Source organism: Lipophrys pholis (assembly GCF_963383615.2).
Source record: "Lipophrys pholis genome assembly, chromosome: 6".
Taxonomy (NCBI): Eukaryota; Metazoa; Chordata; class Actinopteri; order Blenniiformes; family Blenniidae; genus Lipophrys; species Lipophrys pholis.
The window spans coordinates 20888660-20911108 of NC_137629.1; the positions used below are offsets into that span (position 1 = coordinate 20888660).

The 22449-nt window shown below is 43.1% G+C and overlaps 1 protein-coding gene across 1 annotated transcript; it reads left to right on the forward strand.

The window, feature by feature from the left end:
* The first annotated feature begins 494 nt into the window (after positions 1–494).
* Positions 495–21290, forward strand: adam19b (ADAM metallopeptidase domain 19b). The gene is made up of 23 exons (XM_080465463.1): positions 495–757; positions 1014–1126; positions 1242–1312; positions 9163–9241; positions 9871–9947; positions 12186–12387; positions 12482–12547; positions 13703–13774; positions 13879–14045; positions 14242–14326; positions 14495–14634; positions 14733–14910; positions 14999–15088; positions 15299–15494; positions 17341–17449; positions 17546–17762; positions 17914–17991; positions 18425–18533; positions 18623–18752; positions 18881–18983; positions 19446–19814; positions 19905–20002; positions 20101–21290. The coding sequence occupies exons 1-23, from the start codon at positions 634–636 to the stop codon at positions 20105–20107; spliced, it is 2880 nt and encodes a 959-aa protein (XP_080321589.1). The 5' UTR covers positions 495–633; the 3' UTR covers positions 20108–21290.
* The last annotated feature ends 1159 nt before the right edge of the window (positions 21291–22449 follow it).

Consider the following 22449-nt stretch of genomic DNA (forward strand, 5'->3'; position numbering starts at 1 on the left):
TGAGATACTTAGTCATACAGTTTTATAATTCCGATTTGGTATCTCATAATTTTGACTTACCATGAGGTTTGTTAAAATCAATTAAAAGTTTTCTTTTTTCATGGTGGAAATGGGATTCCATGGGCTTTTAAAGGTTTTAATTAAAGCTTTAAAGTATGCAATAAAGGTAAAGAAACTTTAAATACAAATTCTTAGAGGGATCCTTTCCTTTATAAATAAACATAAAGAGGTAATTGTGTTTTCTTTAGCTGAAGCTATTGATCAGGATCGCCAAATGACTACACATGTTTACAGCTCGATTTGCAGTGTGTCTTTCTAATATTAGACCGCTGTTAGTGGGCTTTGGGTGTCTCGTTGCTCACTCGTACAGATCTCCATCACATCCTGCTGGCTGCTGGCCTTCAGACGGCCCAGTGTCCGTCTCCGTGCGCGCAATGGAGGGGAGGGGTTGATCGTGAAAGCGAGATGTGCACCCCGCGGTCCCTGCAAGCATCTCATTCAGACTCAACCGGCGGCGGCGGCGGCGGTGTTTCCCCCTCCACCACCCATCCTTCGTGGAAACACCTCGGGCTCCCTCCCCATACCATTTATGCCTGAGCGGAGCCGCTTGGCGTGCAGCCGTGTGCCGGGAGAATGCGTCCGGGAGCGCGTCCTCTTCCGCTGGATGCTGTGCGCCCCTCTCTGTGGCTCAGCCTCGTAGTCTTCCTCCGCTGTGTGGAGGCGGCTGCTGCTGTGTCTGAAGCCGATGCTTACAATGGTGAGTGTCACACAGAATATAACATCATATAATCATCTACATTTCCTCCCTTGAACGTATCGATTTGACGCTGCAGTTAAGTGCATCTTTATGTGTAATAGCTGCTTTGCTCCGTGGCATTGTTCCGTTCGCGTCAATTATCAGCGCTTATTTATTTATGTGGAACCATTCAACTAAAAATAAGTCTTCAGCGTGCATTGCAATGTGTTTTTGACGCGGTTTTTTATTTTATTTTTTATTTTTTTGGTTTATGTAGGAGAGAACAGTCAAGGTCCAGTGAGGAGCATCCTTGAGGACATCCAGAGTTATGAGGTTACTTCTCCCACATGGCTGCATCCTGTCAGACACAAGAGGTCTGCCAACAAAGAGGTGAGTCTCCATCTACCTCTCTCTCTCTGTCCTTTGTCACTAACCAGATCAGCTTCACATCTTTTCTTCAACGACTTGCGACCAGTCTCCAAAGTGTTGTCTGTTCTCCACTCAGCATCCAGCAGAAGCACAAGTCCTGATATCAGCAGAGGGCCAGGAGCTCAGACTACACTTGGAGAAGAATGAGTAAGTCGCTGAAGTTTATTTGCTTCTATTAATCTCAAACCTGTAAAGCTTTTGAATTTTCATTGGGATTTTCACAAAAACACACAGCAAAATGAGACATATCATTAAAAAGCATTATGGTTGTGTATTCAAAGCCCTTCACAAGACGCTTTGTCCAGCCATGTTTATTTGACCAGATGTTAGCTGTCACATAGACGCGTTTATAGGGTCAGTGCCCCCACGGGTGCTGAGAAAGGGATGAGGGGAGGGAAGGATGGCGATGGCTTTGGACAACAGAGGGCTGACACCCGAGCTGCACGCCTTGGGCAAACAGGAAGCCAGATTGTGCCTCTGCACCTAACGTCCTGTAATCTGATGGAGCGGTTCCTGTCCAGCAACAATGGGACGGTGATAGGAAGAGAGTTGAGTACATCTCTTGTGCGACAGAGAGTGCAATAGTTTGGTGGGATGTCAGGGAGGAGAACGCAGTTCCAGAGTACTCGTTGGTTGCTACAGAGTTGTGTTCATCACTTTCTGGACCCGAGCCAGCGCACAAGTAGGCCCGGGAAGCTTTTATGAACAGTGGAAATGAAGCCCATTTTTACCCTCCAGTCGAGGCTGCGTCTGTCATTCATTGACTCACAAGTACTCACACACTAACAATCCATGACTCCACTGTGTCTGACTGACTGTCCCCTGAGGGATTTGCCCCCTCCCTGCTCTCTCAGCCCAGCAGGTGGTCACACTGTTAGATTTCCTCCTGGGCAAGGAATTTTCATTAATCACAAACTGTCTGCACATGTGTGGCGAGAGAGAAAATAGAGAAGGTGGGACCGAGAGCGGATTTGTGGAGTTGGAGCGAGGATAAAAGTTCTGCAGGCTTCTATTGTTATCAGCTCTGAGACAGTTAATGTGTTGACTGATACACACAAAATGTTTTTGCACGTTGTTCATAAAAAAAGAGGAAATACAAGTGGGAATACATTAAATTGTCATTGTTCATAGTCGTGAAAAAAAAAAACTGGTTTTGAAACAGATTTCTTTGTAACTTCTCATTTTTCCAGGAACAGAATTGGTGAGAACATTTATTTCTTCATTGGTGTCGATCATATCCGCAAACAACTGTTGAACAAGAGTGTAGTGAGAAATAGGACAGTCAAAAAAGGAATCATGCACACTGGCAGTTTTGCTTAAGTGATAATGGAGCCATTTTAGGGTAAACAAAAGAATGTTTCACTTCAAAGAAACACCCCAAGTGTCCGTATTGATTTTTTAATGTGCTTCGTCTGAGAGCTTTATCCATCTGGAAAAAAAGAAAAAAAACATGTAAATGTTGTTTTGTTCTTCTTTTTTCATTCACTCAAACCTAATAGTTTCAATATATGTTTGACCTGGTTCACATGCAATTTTACAGTTGTGGTTACTTAGATTGCATCAGGGGAGGGAACTGTCAGGAAACAAAGCCCCATAAATCCAAGATGCTCTGCAGGACCAGCACCGAGCTGTAAGCACACACAGCTGTTGAACAGATTTTTACCTGATGGTAGAAAGGAAGCAGCTAAATGAGACTGAATATTAGAAATAAATGCACCTGGTGACCAACAATTCAGTCACATATCCAAATGAACTGTTGAAATGTTGCACCGTGTTATCAGGTTTTTGTCGTCTGCTGTGTTTGATAAATCAACCTGAACGTGTTTCTAAAGTTGTCGAATCTTGACATTTCTAATGAGTCATTAAACAGTACCAACAGCATTGCATTGATAACAAACCATAAGCTTCATTCCTTCTCTACATCACAGTAATTTATGTACAGTCCATATAAACTAAGCTGTTGACCCATTATTTAGCTTTCCATTTCACTCCCTCTGTGTTTTCCCCTCCACTCCGACCTCAGACAGAGAATCCCTGGTTTGCAGAGCTTTGATTTGTGCTCTGTTGGCCCGGTGTAAAAGCACAACCGGCCACAGGCCTGGCTGAGGAGGACAGCAGTTTGAGTCAGGGAAGATTAATGTTTGAGTTTGGAGAGACGCCAGAGAAAAGGCTGCCAATGTCCGTCCAAGCCTGCTGTCCTGCCGACTCCTTTGTGTCCGCTGTTGCACCTAGTAACTGTGTTACTGGGACAGAGCGATAAGGGAGAACTCGGCAGCGGGACACTCGGAGCTTGTCTTTATGTTTATTTTTGGCAAGACCTTGCATCCATTTTTCCCCAGTTGTCCTCCCTTTACTCCCCACACACCTCATCTCGTCCTCACTTAATGCATCACTTAATCAAAGAATGAAGAAAGACGTAACTGTGGATTCTTGCGCGAGCAATAGTAGTCCGGGTGGCTGCAGTCCAAACGCTATCCATTTATGTCCTCCTTGGTCCTGCGTGTGTGTGTGTGTGTGTGTGTGTGTGTGTGTGTGTGTGTGTGTGTGTGTGTGTGTGTGTGTGTGTGTGTGTGTGTGTGTGTGTGTGTGTGTGTGTGTGTGTGTGTGTGTGTGTGTGTGTGTGTGTGTGTGTGTGTGTGTGTGTGTGTGTGTGTGTGTGTGTGCCTGAGCTTTTATCTTAATGAAAGGCCTGGGTGCAGGGCTGATTCGGTTAAGAGCCAGGCAACGACTACAGCGTGTGCTGACTCAGAGAGTACGAAAAAGGATGTGAAAACAGAGCGAGACGGGGAGGGAACAATGTAAGAAAGTGAGTGATGGTCCAGAGGAGAAGGGTTGAGGTGAGAGAAGTCGCGGGGAGAGGAGAGCAGAGACAGTTGGGGTCAGCTTATGTGTAGGTTAGAGCTGATGGTTCAGACATGAATCGTGTGGATATTCTGGCTTCCTCCTCTGCATGACTTTCGCTGTTCTTCTGTTTAATGGCTTTTCTGCACACCCTTAAGAGCATGATCCTGAATTAAGCACTCTCCTGGGGAATCCAGCATTGTATTGCATCGCCCCCTCCTATCTCTTCATCTTGTCCTAACCTCATATGTCTTCCTCTGTCCAGCTTTAAAAAATGAGCACCCCATTCTTTCTCCTTTCACTCCAACTCTCACCTCCCCTGATATTCTCCAGGGCTCTAGTACAAATATACATTTCCCACGCGCACTCTCACGTTCAGGCTTTGGGGAGAGCGTGGCCACACGCAGACAGATGACACACATACACACACACACACAACATCCTCGAAAGAACACAAACAAGAGTTAGAGCTCAGTGCTGATGGATTGCAGGTTTGGGGAGCAGAGGATGCGTATGCTTGTCCTTGCTTCCTTTGTGTCTTTGTTTAGTCTCACAGTGGCGTGGTCCTGTCTGCTTATATGTCTTCATGTAGGCCTCTTTGCTCGCACAGGGCTGCACACGGCCGAACATTAGCCTCCCCTCGCCTCGACACCCTCTTCATCATTTGTTGCTGAGCGGTACTTTGACTTTGCATCAGCCTGCTCCCTCCCGCCTGGTGATGTCATTTGATACTATGAGGGAATGCGACCCACTGACCCTGATGCATTACCCCACATCTCCTTCTCTCTTTTCTCCCCCCTTTCCCTATCTCCCAAGTACATTAGCATTACTCCCCCTCCCCGTCTTTCTCCTGCTATTGCTGAACCAAACCTTTGTCTCAGCCTCCATCCCAGACAGCCCTGATCCAGCCAGCTCTGCACTCCTCAATCACGGCATCTGTCTGAACGCTGGACCGCATCCAAACCATGTTTGCTGTCACCATCGCATAAAAGTTTTTACAGTCTTGATTTGAGAGCTGTCACAGTATTTACCAGAAGGCAATTGGCATAAAGTATGGGGTATTCCAAAAGGGCCGGTTCAGAGTTTTACGCAGGCAGAAACAAGGTCTGGCGGTGTCATTGGGTTTACGACACGCATTGTTGGTCAAATTAGAATTAACATAGAGGCCAGAAATTAGTGTAGACATTTGTTCTTAACTACTTTTCTCTACCAATATACAACATACTTTTCCTATTATTCTCAGAATATAAAACAAAACTGCACACGCAGCTAAAGTTGCTGTGTGACTGATCATTTAATCCATCAAAAGAAGCACAAGCTGTGTTTGTTAAAGCCTTTTTCACTAAAAAGAAATGTCATGATCTGTTGATTCATGTATCTCGAGCCAGTTTGTCTGTGTTGTGGGGAGCTGGAGTCCATCTCAGTGAAGGGTTCACTCTGACCAGTCCATCATAGACAGTCACGTATTTGCATGCAGGCATTGGAAACACCAGAGAAGGGTAGAACAGTGAGGCGAGAGTATACGCTGCATCACTGTCTGTCAAAATGGGACAAATTCCTGTTTTGTTTTGTTTTTTGATATTAGGCGGCACAGTTTTTTACAGAATGGCATTTATATGTCTTTGCCTCTATCAATATAAATATTAAGTGGTATATTTGGTGCAGTGGATTCCTTAATGGGGTCATTTCGCTTTACCTTGCAAAAAAATCATACAGACAGCTTGGAGATAAAGTGTACCCTAATGTTTTTATCATAGATCATGATGCATTTAATAGAAATATGTACTTGTACATTCATCATTGTGCGCATACCTATGAATGTTTTCGATACCGATGAGTCAACAAGAAACTCATCAGTTGGATCACACCTGTAAACAGTTTTTGCGGCTGTTTCCTCCTTGAGCCGTGTGCCACTATATGACTTTTTTGATGTTTGTTTGAAGCTGCAACAGCAGTTTGTAATAAATAGTTTGTATCAGGTAACTGCAGTTAATGGTGAGTGGATCCGGAGAGGACGTAGTTTGTCACGTTTCGCCTCGTCCCTAAACCTCGTGATATTGTGGTTTTCATCAAAGCAACAATTTCACGGGTTTGGCAAAGAAGCCAGCCAGAAAACGTCTCAGTGAGGACTTTTACTTTATGCAGGTTTAAAAAAGAAAGAAAGAAAAACCGTGCTTGTTGTAATGACCAAAAATAAAACTAATGCGAAGAAAAAAACATTCCAAAAAAAAAAAAAAGACACAGTGCAAACTGCGTTCCCCCATAGTCAGCTGGAATCAGCTCCAGCCGGCGAAGCAGCGAGCTGAACAAAGCAGTATCAAAGCTGGATGGATGAGACACCAGAGCGAGGGCTGACTCAGAGGCAAGACTCAGTCTTCAATGCGTTGAGAACAGAGGTGGAGCACGTTGGAGTGAGACTTAAGACACACAGATGAGACTGAATGTGAACGCATTAAAACAAGCAAGTAAAATAGAAACTAGCTGTGAGGCACACAAAGACACACGAAGGCAAAACAGTGTGAAGGTTTTCCAAAAAAGCTGCAAAAAGCAAGCTAAAACTTGTGGCAGAGATGCATCCAGTGGCTTTGTTGAAAGCATGTTGTGTCTACATGTCACACAGTGGCAGGTTATATAGCTGAAGGCCCACCAGTGCTCACTGTCGTCCCAGAGGACTCATAAATCTGCCCATTTAGCTCAGAAGCAGGAGCCGCTGAGTGGCATGTGAGGATGAGGGAAAATAGAGATGAAGTCATTCCCGCATGGAAGAGGTGATTGGCCTTCTTATCAAACGACTGTGAAACAGCAGCGGGGTAAAGTTCAGCCCGTCATCTGCCGTTCTTCCATCAGTTCTGGAGCGACAGAAAGGGTTACAGATCCGGGGAGGAGAGCACCGTGGAAATAGGAAGTTAGAGGAGCTGCAAAACTACAGGAAGGCCAGATGTAGATGTGGTTAGACGGTCGTATCACAAACGCGACGGGGGTTAACAAGTTTAGTTTGACATCAGCCGGATACATTATACCACTCACTGATCATTTTTAAGGTCTTTGTTTAACTCGTTGGGCGTGCACAGCCCCTCCTCTCCCGAAGCTGTTATCTGCTAAAAGATGAAGTGGCTGCTTTCTGTCTTTGCCTCGCTTTGTTGCAAATCGCATCAACAGGCTGTCATTGTTTCAAGAGAATGATGCCCCTCAGGGCATCTGAGGGGAGAGAAAAAAAACTCCCCATCTTCCTTTCATTTGTCTTACTCATCTTCTCAAGACGCAATCTGACATTTGAGTAAATGGCCTTCTTTTTGGCGCTCGCAGTATGACATGCACATTTTTCTCTGTGCAGCGTTGCAGCTTCAGATGAGGGAAATGAGCAAGTCTAAAATGATCCCAAGAAAATGTCATCTGCCTTCCAGCGACTCTAAAAGACAATAAATAAGTTGTTTTATATGATTTGGTTGATAATTACTCAAATTCGAGGGGTCATTGCAATCCAACAAAAGCAGGATTACTGAAGTTTACATCCACGTTTTGTTGTGCAACTTCATACAGTGTTTTAACTTTAGAGCTTTGAAAGTTGTCAAGTATATTTATTTTATGTACCTTTTGACAGAGTTAAAACAGTTTCTAGGTGATTACAGGTCTCCCCATGTGTCAGGTCTTAGTTGACCTGGAGGAGAGTTATTTGAATCTTTCAATTTACCTTCAGAAACAAAATGAGCATAATTATTGTCCCAAAATGCTGAATTTTAATAAAAGAAATTCATATTTGGATTTAGAGAGAGAGCTCTGAAAATGTGCCTCAATTCAACACGAGTGGAAATATTTTCCCCAAACAAATAATGAACTTTATTGGCTGAAAACAAGAAGACGCCTTGATTATTTAATGAAGTTGTCTGCACTCAGTGACAACTTATGATCTTCAAAAGGGGAATAGTCTAAATTGGACATCAGTATGATTAAAAGGACACACCTGAATAAATAACAAATGTACCTGAATATACTGCTTAGTTACAGAAATGTGAGAATTTGTGAAATGCTACTTCCTTGTTGGATTTCGATTTGCGCAAATCTATTTCCTTAAAGTAAAGCCCCAACACATCTGCTGATTGGCCTCCCATCACATTGTTGGCAGTTCGATTTCTGTTGATGCCAAAGAGTGCTGGACCCTCACACGGAGCACCAAGTTGCTCCCATTGCATGCCGTTTCTCGACATTGGTTGTTTGTCTGTGTGTGCGTGTGAACGAAACCGTTTTGAACTCATTAAATGTGTTAAGTAAGTAAAGTGGATTTCATCAATAAAATATAACAGTAAATCATAGAACAGTGGGGGGAAAAAATAGTGCACTCGGTGTTTGGTTTGTCTCATGTGTCAGTCAGATTCACTTCTTGAAGGTCGCTGGTTCCTCTGCAGCTTCGGCCAGTCTGATGGATCTGAGTTGGACCCCGGGGCAGAGGGTGATGAGAGGAGATTTAGAGAGACAGACCAAAACAAAAGCAGCTGTGAGGCAGACAAAGTTTATGAATGAAAACAGGAAGAGACAAAGTCGGAAGAAGAAAGACGGGAAAACAAGCATCAATACTGGAGCGGATCCAAAGACATACAGATGGAGAGTAAGACAAATGTAAAGCTCTCCTTACAGAAAAATGAATGTTTCTTCATACTTGTCTATGCGTCTCTGATTTATTAGCCTTTTCCGTGCAGTTGAGAGATTTCAGTAGTGGAAAAAAAGTAGTGGACACTGGTGAAAAAAACAGTCCTTTCGCAAATGCAGCCTGGATCTTAAGTGACTTAAACTCTCAGCATAAGCAAATTATCATCCCGTACTTCACCCATATTGTTTAGCAAGGCAGGAGGATCATTTTAGATCGGCACATATGGCTTTTACAGCGGCACTCTTTTACACTCTTCTCTGTTTTCTCATCTTGGTGAAGGATCTTTGCCTAAATCTTTAAAGCAGCTTGGTTTTGTAGACAGCCTCTGTCACGATGAATGTTTCATGAGATGTGGGCGCGCGGAAGATTATCTGTCTTCTCCTGTCTGCTCACTTTCCTGCGGATTTAGCTCATTATATATACATGCCATATTGCTGCTGTTTTCCTGTAGATTGAGTGTCTGACACTACATATATTCTGCTGTGACTGAGTTTGTGTTTGCGCTCACCAGACAGCTGTTGGCCCCCGGGTATCAAGAAATATGGTACACGGCTGACGGAACTCGCAAGTCCTCCTCTCCCACCAACTCTGTAAGTCTGCCAGACAGTTTGATGTACTTAAACTGCAGAGGAGAGTAATGAATGATCATAGGAGGAAGATAAACATCAGTACAGAAGGCCCAGAGACTGCCAGTGGCAGTGGGGACGTCAAATATCCCTGCCTGTTTTAGAAGGCCTATTGGATGACGAGGGGGATTTTCTTAGCCAGTTTTAAGCAACACCAAAAGACCTGGGCGTGTGGTAGATGGCAGAAGAACCGTTTCAAAAAACGAATACAGAAAGTTCACCACAAGGTGTCAACCACCAGTGAGTGTGAAAAACAGGAAGGTGAGTTCAGGGTTTGCCAAGAAAAAATGTAAAGGAGTGTCTGTGCAGTTCTGGAGCAAACATCCTGTGGACAGATGAGACAAAGATCAACTCATATCAGATTGATGGGAGAGCATAGAGAAGCTCATCAGCATGGTGGTATTGGTGTTTGGTGATGTGACTGCTGACAAAAAGCATTAAGACCAATTCTGAAGTATTTCTGTCAATATTATCTCTTGGTATTGGTGTTGTACAGAGCTGACATACTGAAACATGTGTGAAACCTCTCAATGTTCTTATCTTTATGAGCCTGACTAATTTTTATCATATTTAATTATCATGTCACCCTGCAGGGACACTGTTTGTACCACGGCAAAGTTGAAGGCATTGAAGATTCGAGTGTTGCTATCAGCACTTGTTCAGGACTCAGGTGAGGAAAACATTTTGCTTTATTTCTAAAGTTTCCTGGTAATCAGTCTTGTATTTTTGTTTTTTTGTTGGGTTTTTTTTTTTCCCAAATGATGAAAACAAGTTCCTCAGAATCTCCCATGAATCTCAAAGAATTTGGAATTGCTATTTATGTCGATAAGCCCCCGAAAGGATGTCAGCTGAGAGCAATGAGGTGGTGGAGCAACAATGTTTGGGACTGTTCTCAAAACAGATGTGCTGGCACTGCACATTTAGTACTGTTATCCCATGAATGCAAATTTTACAGTCTCAGTTCACTTGTTTTTCAATGACACGCAAACTGTTTCAGGAAAATAGATTCATTGATTAACTGTGGTCACACTTAAACACCTGTCGGGTGGTCTATTGCACTCCTGCCCTGTACTTTATACCATCTAATGTTAAGGGATACAACGTTATGGAGTAAGTGCTGTCTTTTCCTGTTGTTACAGAATGAATCACGGGGATCATTATTAAATATCACACTTTCTATCTGTGTTCATCTTCTGGAAGTGTACTAACAGTTGCTCCTCCAGCCTGGCCCAGATATCAGGGGAGTGAGATTTTGACCAGCAGTTTGCCCACCTGCTCACACTGCATCAGGAAGGACATCTGGAATAATACTTGTGCTAAATCAAAACATTTCGTTCAAATGGTCCACTGTGGTGACTCTGGAAAGAAGCAGCCATAATACATTATTATAAGCCACTATGCCAATGATATTGGTTTTGATTTTCCTCCCGCTGCTGCGATGTCCTCCTACAGTTCAAAAGAATGGGTTTGAGGCCAATTGGTAAATCTAAATTGTCCGTAGGGGTAAATTTGAGTGTTTGATTGTCGGTTTCTCCAGAATCAGCCCCAGTGCCCTGCAATTCTAAGGTGGGTATATCAATGTAGAACACAGATAAATATTTTGGGGGGAAATATTACCCAGTCATGATAGCAGCTCCTATTCTCCTCAAAGTTTTATTAGAATAAATCCAGCACAAATAAGCATTACAGATGTTTGACATCTCATGTGGAAGTGGAGTCACTTTCAGTGCAGTCTTCACTTCACAGGAGAAGGAAATAGAAATGACAATAATCTCTTTGTGAGAACAATTTTATTGAAAAAAAAAAAGAAGATGCCCAGAAAATAACTGTTAAAGCAGTTAAAGCCAAGCTTTGTAGAAACCTTTCGTCTGAATACAAAGTGGTGTACTAGTAGTTCACTCTTTCTATTTTACATGTTCTGCATGTGAAAAAATAAATAAATTACCAGTTGTGTTATTATCTTACAAATCTGGTGGTTGTAATTTCCTGTGTTGTGTTTTACACATACATGTGGTGAGTAAGAACTCACATTATCGCAGAAAGTTGGCAGTAACGAAGTTCTTGATAAGCACATGATTTATGTTGAATACAAACAAGATGCTGAACACATGAATAGTGGAAATAAAAGATTGAGGAAAAGATTTTGGAGTTACAGTTGCGTGGCCCTCGGTCAAACCGTGGCTGCATAAAAAGAAGTGACAGGAAACAGTTGTGCTGAGTCTCATGGAGTCCATTAGGTTAGTAGGTCGCTGGCCCCAGAGTTGGTTCATTGAGTACAGCTCATTATGTAGATCCTGTGTTTTCTCCTGGTGCGGCTCCAGAGCAGCTGATGCTTCCTGCTGGAGACACTCAGAGAGAAGAAGCCAGCAGCAGAGGAGGAACTTGCGAATGTTGGCAGAAATTATGTTTTTCTGCGGGGTTACTGCTCTGCGTGTTGCACGAGGAGGCGTGCGAATACATCTTGATGATAATGTAAATTCACCGGGGAATGCAAACAGAGCATAGAAGGACACTGAATGTGGGTGTCGGACTTCTCCAGATGTTTTCTGCAGCTGCGTGACCGGCTGTTTGTGTGTGAGGCGTCTGTGTTTATGAGCGGTGTTGCGATGGAGCCGGAAGGTTTGTGTATTCGCCTGCCGCTCCCAACTGATGGGCATCTGTAAGCAGCGGTAAATCATTTGATACATTTTCGCCGCTGCTCCGCCCCATCCAGACAATCACAGAAGCCAACAGGAGAAATTCTTTAATAAAATAGATTAAAATGTAAAAAAACAAAAAACAAAGAGCTACTATCAGTTTTTTAAGCACAGTCAGACACAGCCTGCTCACTGAAAAACAGCTGTGTCATCGATGCTCATCGATTCCCTCAAGCTGGAACAATTAGCATCTGCCTTCCTCGTTTCTCCAGGGGACTGATTTCCCTGAACACAAGTGTCAGCTACCTGATTGAACCCCTTCCTGCCCCCGCGGACCCTCAGCAGCATGCTGTGTTCAGAGCCGAGCGTCTCCGTCTACTCGGAGGTAGCTGCCCCCATCACCATGGCAACAAGGAGGAGGCGGACGGGCTGGGTGACTTCATCCGTGGGGTGGCGTCACGGCGGAGCGTGAGGGTGAGTTCAGGCAGGATGAAGAGTGACCGTCTCCCCCAGTATCGTCTCAGGCCATCCATAAAACATGACTGTGTTCATCTGTCAATATTTTCAGAATAAACGGGAATTGAGCCAGAATATGATGTACGTGGAGCTTCTGTTAGTGGCCGACAAAGCCGAGGTGAGGATGTGTCTGTGGTGATTTTTTTACACACGCTGGTTTTTTGTTGCGTGTCACTCCTTTTAATGCAGTGAGTAATGTGGTTGAAGTGTGAAACGTGGTGTGGTGTGACAAGATCAATGGAAGACATTTCTCATAATCTGTGAGGAACTTAAGTAACGTAAGACAGAAGTGGTAACAATATGATCACCTGCTTATTAATAGTAATGCAAGTAAATGTTTTAAATGAAGAAAAACAATAAAGCGCTGATCCAAAGCGGCCGGAGCTCAACCAGCAAACTTGTCAGAATTAGTCACGTTCCTCACTTCAGTAAAAGCAGTGGCTCAAGTAAGAAAAGGTTTTTGATAAAAGCAAAAGTACCACAATAACGTCTTCAATTATAAAAGTACAGATTTGAAATGCATTTTTAGCTTCAACATTTTTTTTAAGACAACTTCATTACACACACAAGCACACACACTTTAAATTGAGCCAAAATATGATGAAGGGGAGCTTCTGTTAGTGGCCGACAAAGCCGAGGTGAGGCTGTGGCTGTGGATGTACCCATACTTGGTGATTTTTTACACACGCTGGTTTTTCGTTGCGTGTCACTCCTTTTAATGCAGTGAGTAATGTGGGTGAAGTGTGAAACGTGGTGTGGTGTGACAAGATCAATGGAAGACATTTCTCATAATCTGTGAGGAACTTAAGTAACATAAGACAGAAGTGGTAAAAATATGATCACCTGCTTATTAATAGTAATGCAAGTAAATGTTTTAAATGAAGAAAAACAATAAAGCGCTGACCCAAAGCGGCCGGAGCTCAACCAGCAAACTTGTCAGAATTAGTCACGTTCCTCACTTCAGTAAAAGCAGTGGCTCACGTAAGAAAAGGTTTTTGATAAAAGCAAAAGTACCACAATAACGTCTTCAATTATAAAAGTACAGATTTGAAATGCATTTTTAACTTCAACATTTGTTTTAAGGCAACTTCATTACACACACAAGCACACACACTTTAGATGTTGTTATTGTAACACTACATTCACCAGCATGGATACACCACCTTAGCAATGCCACAAATCATAATTCAACTTGTGTTTAAGTTTTGATTCACATCCACTGTGTCATTTAAAGTAAATGTCATGGATTATGTCGTTTATTGTATTGCCGCAGTATGAGAAGCATGGGCGTGATCTGGAGAAGACCAAACTGAAGTTACTTGAGGCTGCCAACTTGGTTGACAAGGTAAACGATGATGTGAAACCGGCATGGAAACCACAAACCGGCACACCTATTTTTAACGCTTTAGAGTTTCTGCGACTGTTCCTGTTTCTTGCTTTCGCCCACAGTACTACAAGGCCCTGAAGATCCGCGTGGCACTGATCGGTGTGGAAGTGTGGACCGGCCAGGACCTGATCAATGTGTCCGATAACCCGCACAGCACCCTGGCGGCTTTCCTGTCCTGGAGAAGCAAACAGCTCTACGCTCTCCCGAACGACAACGCTCAGCTTATCACGTCAGTGTCTCTCACTCAAGTCCTTTATTATTTCATTCGTCCCCCTCAAACAGTAGCAGCCCCTCCTGTCTCCTCCAGCCCTGTCCCAAGGGCGAGGTATCACACATGAGTTCAGCATGTGAGATGAAAAACAACGGCAGCCATGTCCTAGTGGTCCAGTTGGAGCTGATCACCGGTGATTCTCTTTTGTCTCCAGGGGGAAGCCGTTCCAGGGCACCACCATCGGGATGGCACCTCTCAAAGCCATGTGCTCCGACTACCAGTCTGGTGGAGTCAACGCGGTGAGAGACTGTAAACAAACAGGAGGCCTTTGCTCGCAGAGTTTTTACTGGAAGGAGTCCCTTAGACAAACAGTTTCTACTTATTTTCAGTTATTGTGAGTCTTTTATGTAATGAAAACCTGCACTGAATATGTTTGTAAACAGCCGACTCTCTGTTTTGCTGTACAGGACCACTCAGAGTTTGCAGTCGGTGTTGCAGCCACCATGGCTCACGAGATGGGCCACAACTTTGGTATGAGTCATGATATAGCAGGCTGCTGCCAGGCGAAAGCAGAAGACGGAGGCTGTATAATGGCTGCTGCGACAGGGTAGGATGCGCACAACATACAAAAGTGGAATTATCAAACAAAGCCAAAGACATAAAAGTGGAGAATGCACTTCATGTAACTTGTGCATTTGTGCCCAGGCATCCGTTTCCACGTGTGTTTAACGGTTGTAACCAGAGGGAGCTGAAGAGCTACCTGAGCTCCGGAGGAGGAAAGTGTCTCTTCAACATGCCAAACACCAGAGCGATGTACGGGGGTCAGCGCTGCGGCAACGGCTACCTGGAGGAAGGAGAGGAGTGTGACTGTGGAGACGAGGAGGTCAGTGGGCATCTACATGGAGTTCATATGTTCTGTGAGCATTAATTTTTCCAGGAACTATGACTTCATTGCTTACCTTTCTGCATAGGAGTGCACCAGTCCCTGCTGCAATGCCAACAACTGCACCTTGAAAGCTGGAGCTGAGTGTGCGCATGGAGTCTGCTGTCATAACTGCAAGGTAGGTGTTCTCGTCCCTGATACCGGCCTGTTGCCACATCGCATTTGTTACTTACGCACTTGCAACACCAATGACTGATTGTTCCTCTTATCCTGTCGTACACATCAAACCTTTTGGATCTGACATGGTATAATTTCACCTTGTGAGCATGCTTGGCTCCCATTCTTCCTGTTTCAAGCTTCTCCCGTTTCTTCATCCCTGACTGTGAAGCTGAAGAGCACGGGTGTGCTGTGCCGTGCTCCCTCGGGATCGTGCGACCTGCCGGAGTACTGTGATGGAAAGGCAGAGTCTTGTCCTGCTAATTTCTACCTGGTGGATGGGACGTCCTGTGAAGGTGGACTCGCCTACTGCTACACCGGCATGTGTTTGACCCTCGAGCAGCAATGTCGCTCACTCTGGGGACGAGGTGGGTACACCAAATGCATGTATTTTCTTTTTGCACTTTTGCACAATGCAATACAATTTTTTGAAGCACTCTCACCTATTATCAGGGTGACTCTGATACCAATAACAGCGTCAGGAATCAAGACCAAGAAAGAGATGATCGTTTATCGCCTTAGCAATGCTAAGTGGTGCTCAGTTAGTACTGACCTCAAGATGCTTAAGTTACACCCAACAACAAGTTATTCAAAGTATGCTTCCTTTGTATAAATGTAAAATTTTGTTATATAACAAAATCTTTTTCGGCCATAGCCCAGACAGAAAAATGTGATAGGCTTTGCAGAGGTCTCTCAGCATGCTTCATTATGCATTATTATTATTGTCATTATTCAGAAAATGACTACAAAAATCTGTTGAAGTCTCACTGCACAAATAAACAAATCATTCTGAATCGTTCTTCTGTTTTGGACTATCTCGCTCAAAAAAATGTCTTTTACTCTTTTTGTCAATGTAATTAAACACCTCACATAGGTACCAGAGTAACGAGTGTCAGCATCATGAAGCCCAGCCGCATCTTGGGGATTACTACTCAGAATACAATTTACAGAAGTATTCCTCTCAAAGTGCAACTTCCTTTGCCCCGAAGCTCACTGCCACACTCACATCTACACACTGCACGTGTTACCACCAGAAACAGCTGTGCAGACAATGCACACCACTGTTTATTTGTTCCGTGCATATAAAGTTGTTCAGGCAAGATTGAACCAGACGGGAAGGGCTCACATGAAAGAAATAGGAACTCTAATAATTAAATAAAAAAATCTCACATGCCAGTTGATCATATTGCACTTCATTAGTTGAGCATTGCGTCATATTTAGTGGCAACATACGAGAAGTCAGATGCACAAAAGCACGGTTTGACATTGTGGTTATTTCCTCAGTGACATGTGCGGTAATGTCATTATTGTGATTCTATTATTCATCATATCACAACTCAGGCTCAGAGCAGAAATGAATCTCCTGATGGATGCTTTGATCTGGAGCTAAACTGTGTGAATCTTTCTCGCTTTCAAGCAGTAAACGGGTAAAAATGCATGAAATGTAAATGTTTGTGAAATATTCAATAAATGCTTTGATTTTCTAAGCAAATAATTGACCGCGTGTGTTGTAGTTAATCAGAAATGAAAGGCAGCCTGTGGCCCGGTTTGGGCATCTCTTCCATTTACAAAACCAAGTCAGTCCTAATAGAGAGCAGATTATCACATGCTCTGTAGCCATTAGTGTTTGAAGAGGTGAACGTGAAGCATGTGAAGTGCTTTGAAAAACCTCAAAAGTACAAAAAAAAAAAAACCTTCAATAGCAAAAAAAGAAATGTTGATCAAAACTTGTAGATATAAATGCTCCTCATGCTCATATCATTGGCCAAGAACCTAGGATATACACCTCAGTGAAGATATTGTATTCCTTAAGGTACAATCGTGTGTCTTCTGAGGCTTTATGTTCTATCATCTTTCTTGGATCTCTGTGTTTTGCACTGTAGAAAATTCCATTGAGCAGGTTTTTTTTGTTTGTTTTAAGGGCAAAATGGAGGTGAGAGGTTGAACATGCAAGTGTCTGAGAGTTAAAGATGAGCCCTTGATGAGCCACAGGATAAAAGATTGTTATTGGACACTGTCCACATTCATGCTGTGATGGCGGCATCCTGGAGAGCCTTTGTAGGAACCACACAGAACATGCCATCTGGTCTCCATCAGGTGGCCTTATAGCACACTGTGTCTGCATTGTTTGTTTTCTCCCGTGTTTTTGGTTTGTGTGCGTTCAAACCTGACTGTATCTTTGCATGTGTGCATTTTATCTCCTTGAAACCACAGATGGCCGTTCCGCCCCTGACCAGTGTTTCAAGAAGGTAAACGAAGCTGGGGACATGTACGGGAACTGTGGCAAAGATCTCCTCGGGAAATACAGGAGCTGTAAAGAAAGGTGAAGCTCCGAAACATTCAGTAAAACTTGTAAACTTTTCTCTTAATTTCAAGTGTATCTGTATTTTTTTATTTTATTTCTTTCCTGACATGCCAGAGATGCCATCTGTGGCAAAATCCAGTGTTTGACATCAGCTGCTAAGCCCATTGAGAGCAACGCAGTGCGCATAGAAACCACGGTCACAGTGGGCAACAGGAAGGTTCAGTGTATGGGAACACACGTGTACAAGCTCAGTCTTGGAGACGAGGAGCCGCAGGGCGACACGCTGGACCCAGGTCTGGTCATGACGGGCACCAAGTGTGAGAAAGACTCGGTGAGAATTGCACAGATTTGCACAGCAGACTACAATAGAGCATTACATCAGGAACACTTTCATAAAACCTCATATGTTACCAGCATGGCTGCAGCTTGCTTGAGTAACTTCTGAGCTGCTCTTCCTCACGCTCCGCTCTTCATTTCAACAGATTTGCTTCAACGGAGAGTGCCGCAATGCATCTTTTCTCAGGGCGGATGAGTGCAATGCCAAGTGCCACGGACATGGGGTAAGTTTCCGTGTGTCACATCCGGGGGGGTACTGCAATGATGGATTTCTCCGGGCTCGGGTGGAACATTTGGCTGCGAGCCGACCATTATGGGAAGCTGGCAGCCTCGGCGGCAAGCCAGCAGCCATTCAGATCATTTGCCTAATTAAAAGTAGCAACACAAGAGCATCAGTACACTTAAACAGAAGAAGCATTCTGATATATTACTCAAGTAAAAGCACAAAGGGGCTATCAGCTAAATTTAGTTGAGAGAACAAAAATATAATCACATTGTTAGAACCTTCTTCAGTCAGTTAACGCAAACAAATAGGTACAAAAGCAGCAAATAGATCAGCTCATAAATACATTAATGAGTGTTAATTTCGTAATTCTTCTGGATATGTGATGAATGCAAACGTCATAACCTTTCTATGTGTTTTTTTTTTTCCTTTAGCTGTGCAACAACAATCATAACTGCCACTGTGACCTCGGGTGGGCTCCTCCTCTGTGTGACCAGCGGGGGTCAGGAGGCAGCATGGATAGTGGACCTGTCATCGAGCACGGTGAGAAAAGCAGAAAAGCCCTGATGTTTCATCAGCAAAATTTGATTTTAATTTTGTTTGTGACATTTTGCCATTTTCCGTCCCAACAGGTCACCTCTTTCCAGTGCTGCTTCGTCTCCCCTTGGCTCTTTTTCTGCTCCTGGCTGCTGTTGGACTTTGGTGCTGCTACAAACGCAAGCTCCGCCCACTGAAAGCCCCTGTTACCCCACCAGTGCCAAAGTATGTAACTATGAAGGGTTGAATTCCAATAATTTACTGCAACAGCAGTTTGGTAGGCACGAGTTATACTTGCCAATAATGTTGTGTAGATATTTAGGATGTGATGAGTCTTCTATTTTAATCTGCAGTTGTTCGATCCCGGTTGAGAGCAAGCCTCAGCAGGCTGACAGTGATGTGGCAGGTCACACCAACCCCACATTCCTACTGAAGAAACAAGAGGCAGACCATCTGGTAAAGACCCACATTTACATGATACCGGTGTTAATAGAAGGGAGGATGGATGAGGTAAATTAGATGAAAGAGAAATGAGTATATAGAGGACATAAAATGAATACACTACACATAAGGATGTAATGCTACATTTGCCGGTTGCAGACATTTCCTGTGTGTCCGCCTGTACTTCCAAGCAAAAGCCTCTCGCGTCAACGGGTTATATCCATTGCTTTTGGGTCAGCCATTGAAATCAATATATTTCATTCGAACATAGAGGGAATCTCTAATTAAACAAAAAAAATAAACTACTTGGTATGCTTGTGTGTGAGTTTGGAGTTGTGATGTGAAACTGTCAGCAAAAGTCATAACTAGTAAAGTAGGTTTACTTCTTATTGAATGACTCACTGGTATTACATTCACGGCAATGTAGCAGATAAAGCCATTCAATTCTGTCATGTCTGGGACCTGTCTCCTCCACAGGGGACGTCCTCTCCTCACCCGAGCCCATCTTGCCCAGCCAGGCCCAGACAATCCATTGCGCGTCCTGCAGCGAAGCCTCCTCCCATACCAGTATACGCTTCAGTGCAGAGGGAGCAGACCCCGTCGCCCCAGGTCCCGCCTGGGACCCCCTGTCAGAAACAGTACTCTCCTCAGGCTTACACCCCACCTTCTAAATCAGCCCAGCATAAAGGACAAAAACCACTCCAGACTTCAGGAACTCCACTTTTGCCTTCTCTGAATCACGAAAACCACTTGGAGCCTTCAGCGATATCGAAACCTCGACCCGGCCCCCCAAACAGACCTCCACCGCCATGTCCCGTAAAACCACCAGTGGTGAATACGCTTTCCGTACGTTATTCATCACGCACATTAAAATGGAATGTCATAGGCTTATTTAACTGAAGATGTAATGTCTAACTTTTTTTTTTTTAAATGCAGGAACAACATCGAGGGAAAGGCCTGCAGGTGACCACTAATGCACTGCAGAGAGGAAAGGCTGCTTTGGTGCCATCTGCTGGACAGAAGAAGCCATACAGGTAAATTTATTTATCTGCTTTCTTCTTTTTTTTCATGACATTCTCAAGAATTTGTCAATAAAATCGGATTCTTTTTTTTTTTTTACATTTCTTTTTAGGTCCTAACCAACCAACTCAGGGAGGCGTTGGGGACGACCACGTACACCCCCTTAATGGAATGCCTCAAATTGTACTTGTAGCCGGTAGCTATACAAAATGTGACACTGTAGGATAAGATGAATACTTGACATTGTATTTATATTGATGTGCACTGAGTTGCAGTTTATATAGCTGCTGTACGGTAAAAAAATAAATAAATCACAGTGCAAATGTTTTAGTCCTACAAGTGTGCATTTTCCACTTGAAACAGCCAGAGCTGTGAATCCGAGTTCCTATTCTATGTTATTTTATTGTCCCGGGGGTGGTTGTAAAATGTGAAATTGTTCTAGAACTATTTATTCACAAAAGAAGGAAAAATGAATGTTTACAGTGCAGCCTATGAACCAAACATGGTGCCTCTTAAAGTGCATTAGCTATAAAGGGATGTCTTATATTAAGAAGAGATGCCAATAATAAAGTTTTTACGCTAACTAAGTGTGAAAAAAATGGATTAATCAAGGGTTTTAAGAGATTACACACCCAACTTGCATGCTGTACGAATATGCCTGTGACGAGAGATACAAGTCTGATATGTAGCAGGGAATCTGGGGGATTTTTTTATTTTTTTTTCCTTTATGTGATTAGTGTTTTTACATTGTGTACCATTGCACAACCACAGTTCAGTTCTTAAACACTCACTCCACAAAGATATAAAAGGTAACTAATATATATAGATCTACAAAATATAGCATTTGAGTCAAACTATCTGTTAAGTTGCTGACAGTCAGGGCTTATCTTTCATAAAGCATGAAATTGTTTACATGTATCAGTTCATCGTCACACAATTGCATCATAAATTCAAAACTATTTCTTTATTTTGTTGAATAAAACAGTTCATTAGCAGTTTATCCACAACCAAAATGCTTCCCCTCTTTTGAGATGGATTCATTTTCCACTTTATGCTATGTAACAGATATTTGTTTGGCACTGTTATGAGGTACAGCTGGATATTGTGGGATTTTTTTATTTTTTATTTTTTATTTATAGATACTTTTGAGGGAATAAGAATCTGTAATATGGAAACACAGTTTGTCCGCTGCCATGTTTTACCTTGTTCTCAGACCTATGCAAACACAGGGAACCTTGTGTCTGAAACTGGAAATTAAATGAACACATAGACAAATTAATAAATATCTATGTTAGACTCTTGACCTGCTTGTGCGTTGTCCGTGTTTACGTTGATGCTGTTCGAATCAGCACTGAATATGTCAGTTGTTTCCCATTTAAAATGAGAAAATGAATGAACATCACATTCACTGGTTTATAAACCTTACTTGAAGATGCAATAACCACGAAATATGTTTTCTGTGTTTATCAACAGGTTTCTCTCTTTCACATAGATTGCCACAGCAAGTCATTACTCTGTGTATCATAGACGTGGCTTATTTTAAAGCTCAATATGCTTCCTGTTGTAAAGGTTTCATTCAGTGCGCCACCAGGCTGACGACGTTTTGCTTTAAAATATACAGCCAAAACATCTGGTAAGAACCCTGATAGTCTAGACTGGCAAGGATAAGGAGGCATTTTTCTTATAAATAATCTCTTCTTTCAAGTAAATGTTCCTGAGGACATTTGTACATTTTATCTCTGCTTGATTGCTAAAATTCGATGTTGAACATCAATTATTGTCTTGCGTTTCGCGTCATGGTCGTATGGGTCAAAGTTCATTATTTGGCCACTTGGTGGCAGCATAACAACCTGAAAACTCAATATTCACAGCCATCCAGCCATCCACCTTCTATCTATACCATCATCCAGCTCAAGGTGGCGGTGGAACTGATCACAGGGGACTTTAGGCGAAGGCGGGGTACAAAAAGGACAGGCCACCAGTTCAAACGAGGAAAGGCAGAGACTCACAAACACTCACATCTATTCAGAGTGACGGACTGTCTTCAATAGGTGTTGCAGGGCGGTGGGAGGAAACCTGTAGAAAATGCACGCATGTACAGGGAAAACATGAATATTTCACACAGAAAGGCACCCGAGCGGTGGGGTTGAGTCTATTCCACTTTGTTTCCAGTTCGGTGAGTAGCATTTTGGGAGAGTGGGGGTTGTTCAGTCCCTTAAGACTGACTTCTGTCATCAAGGTGATTATTGTGCTCCAACAAATTGCCATATCAAACACGCTAAAAATGCACAATATTGTCGACCTAAATTCACTGGCATGTTTTTGTGTCAAATATATTTAACAATCCCTCCAAATGTGTCAAATATATTTAACAATCCTTCCAAATGTGTCAAATATACTTTGAAATACAATCCTTCAAATCAATAATGCTGGAAAGAAATTAGTCGTGGACGAGATGTCC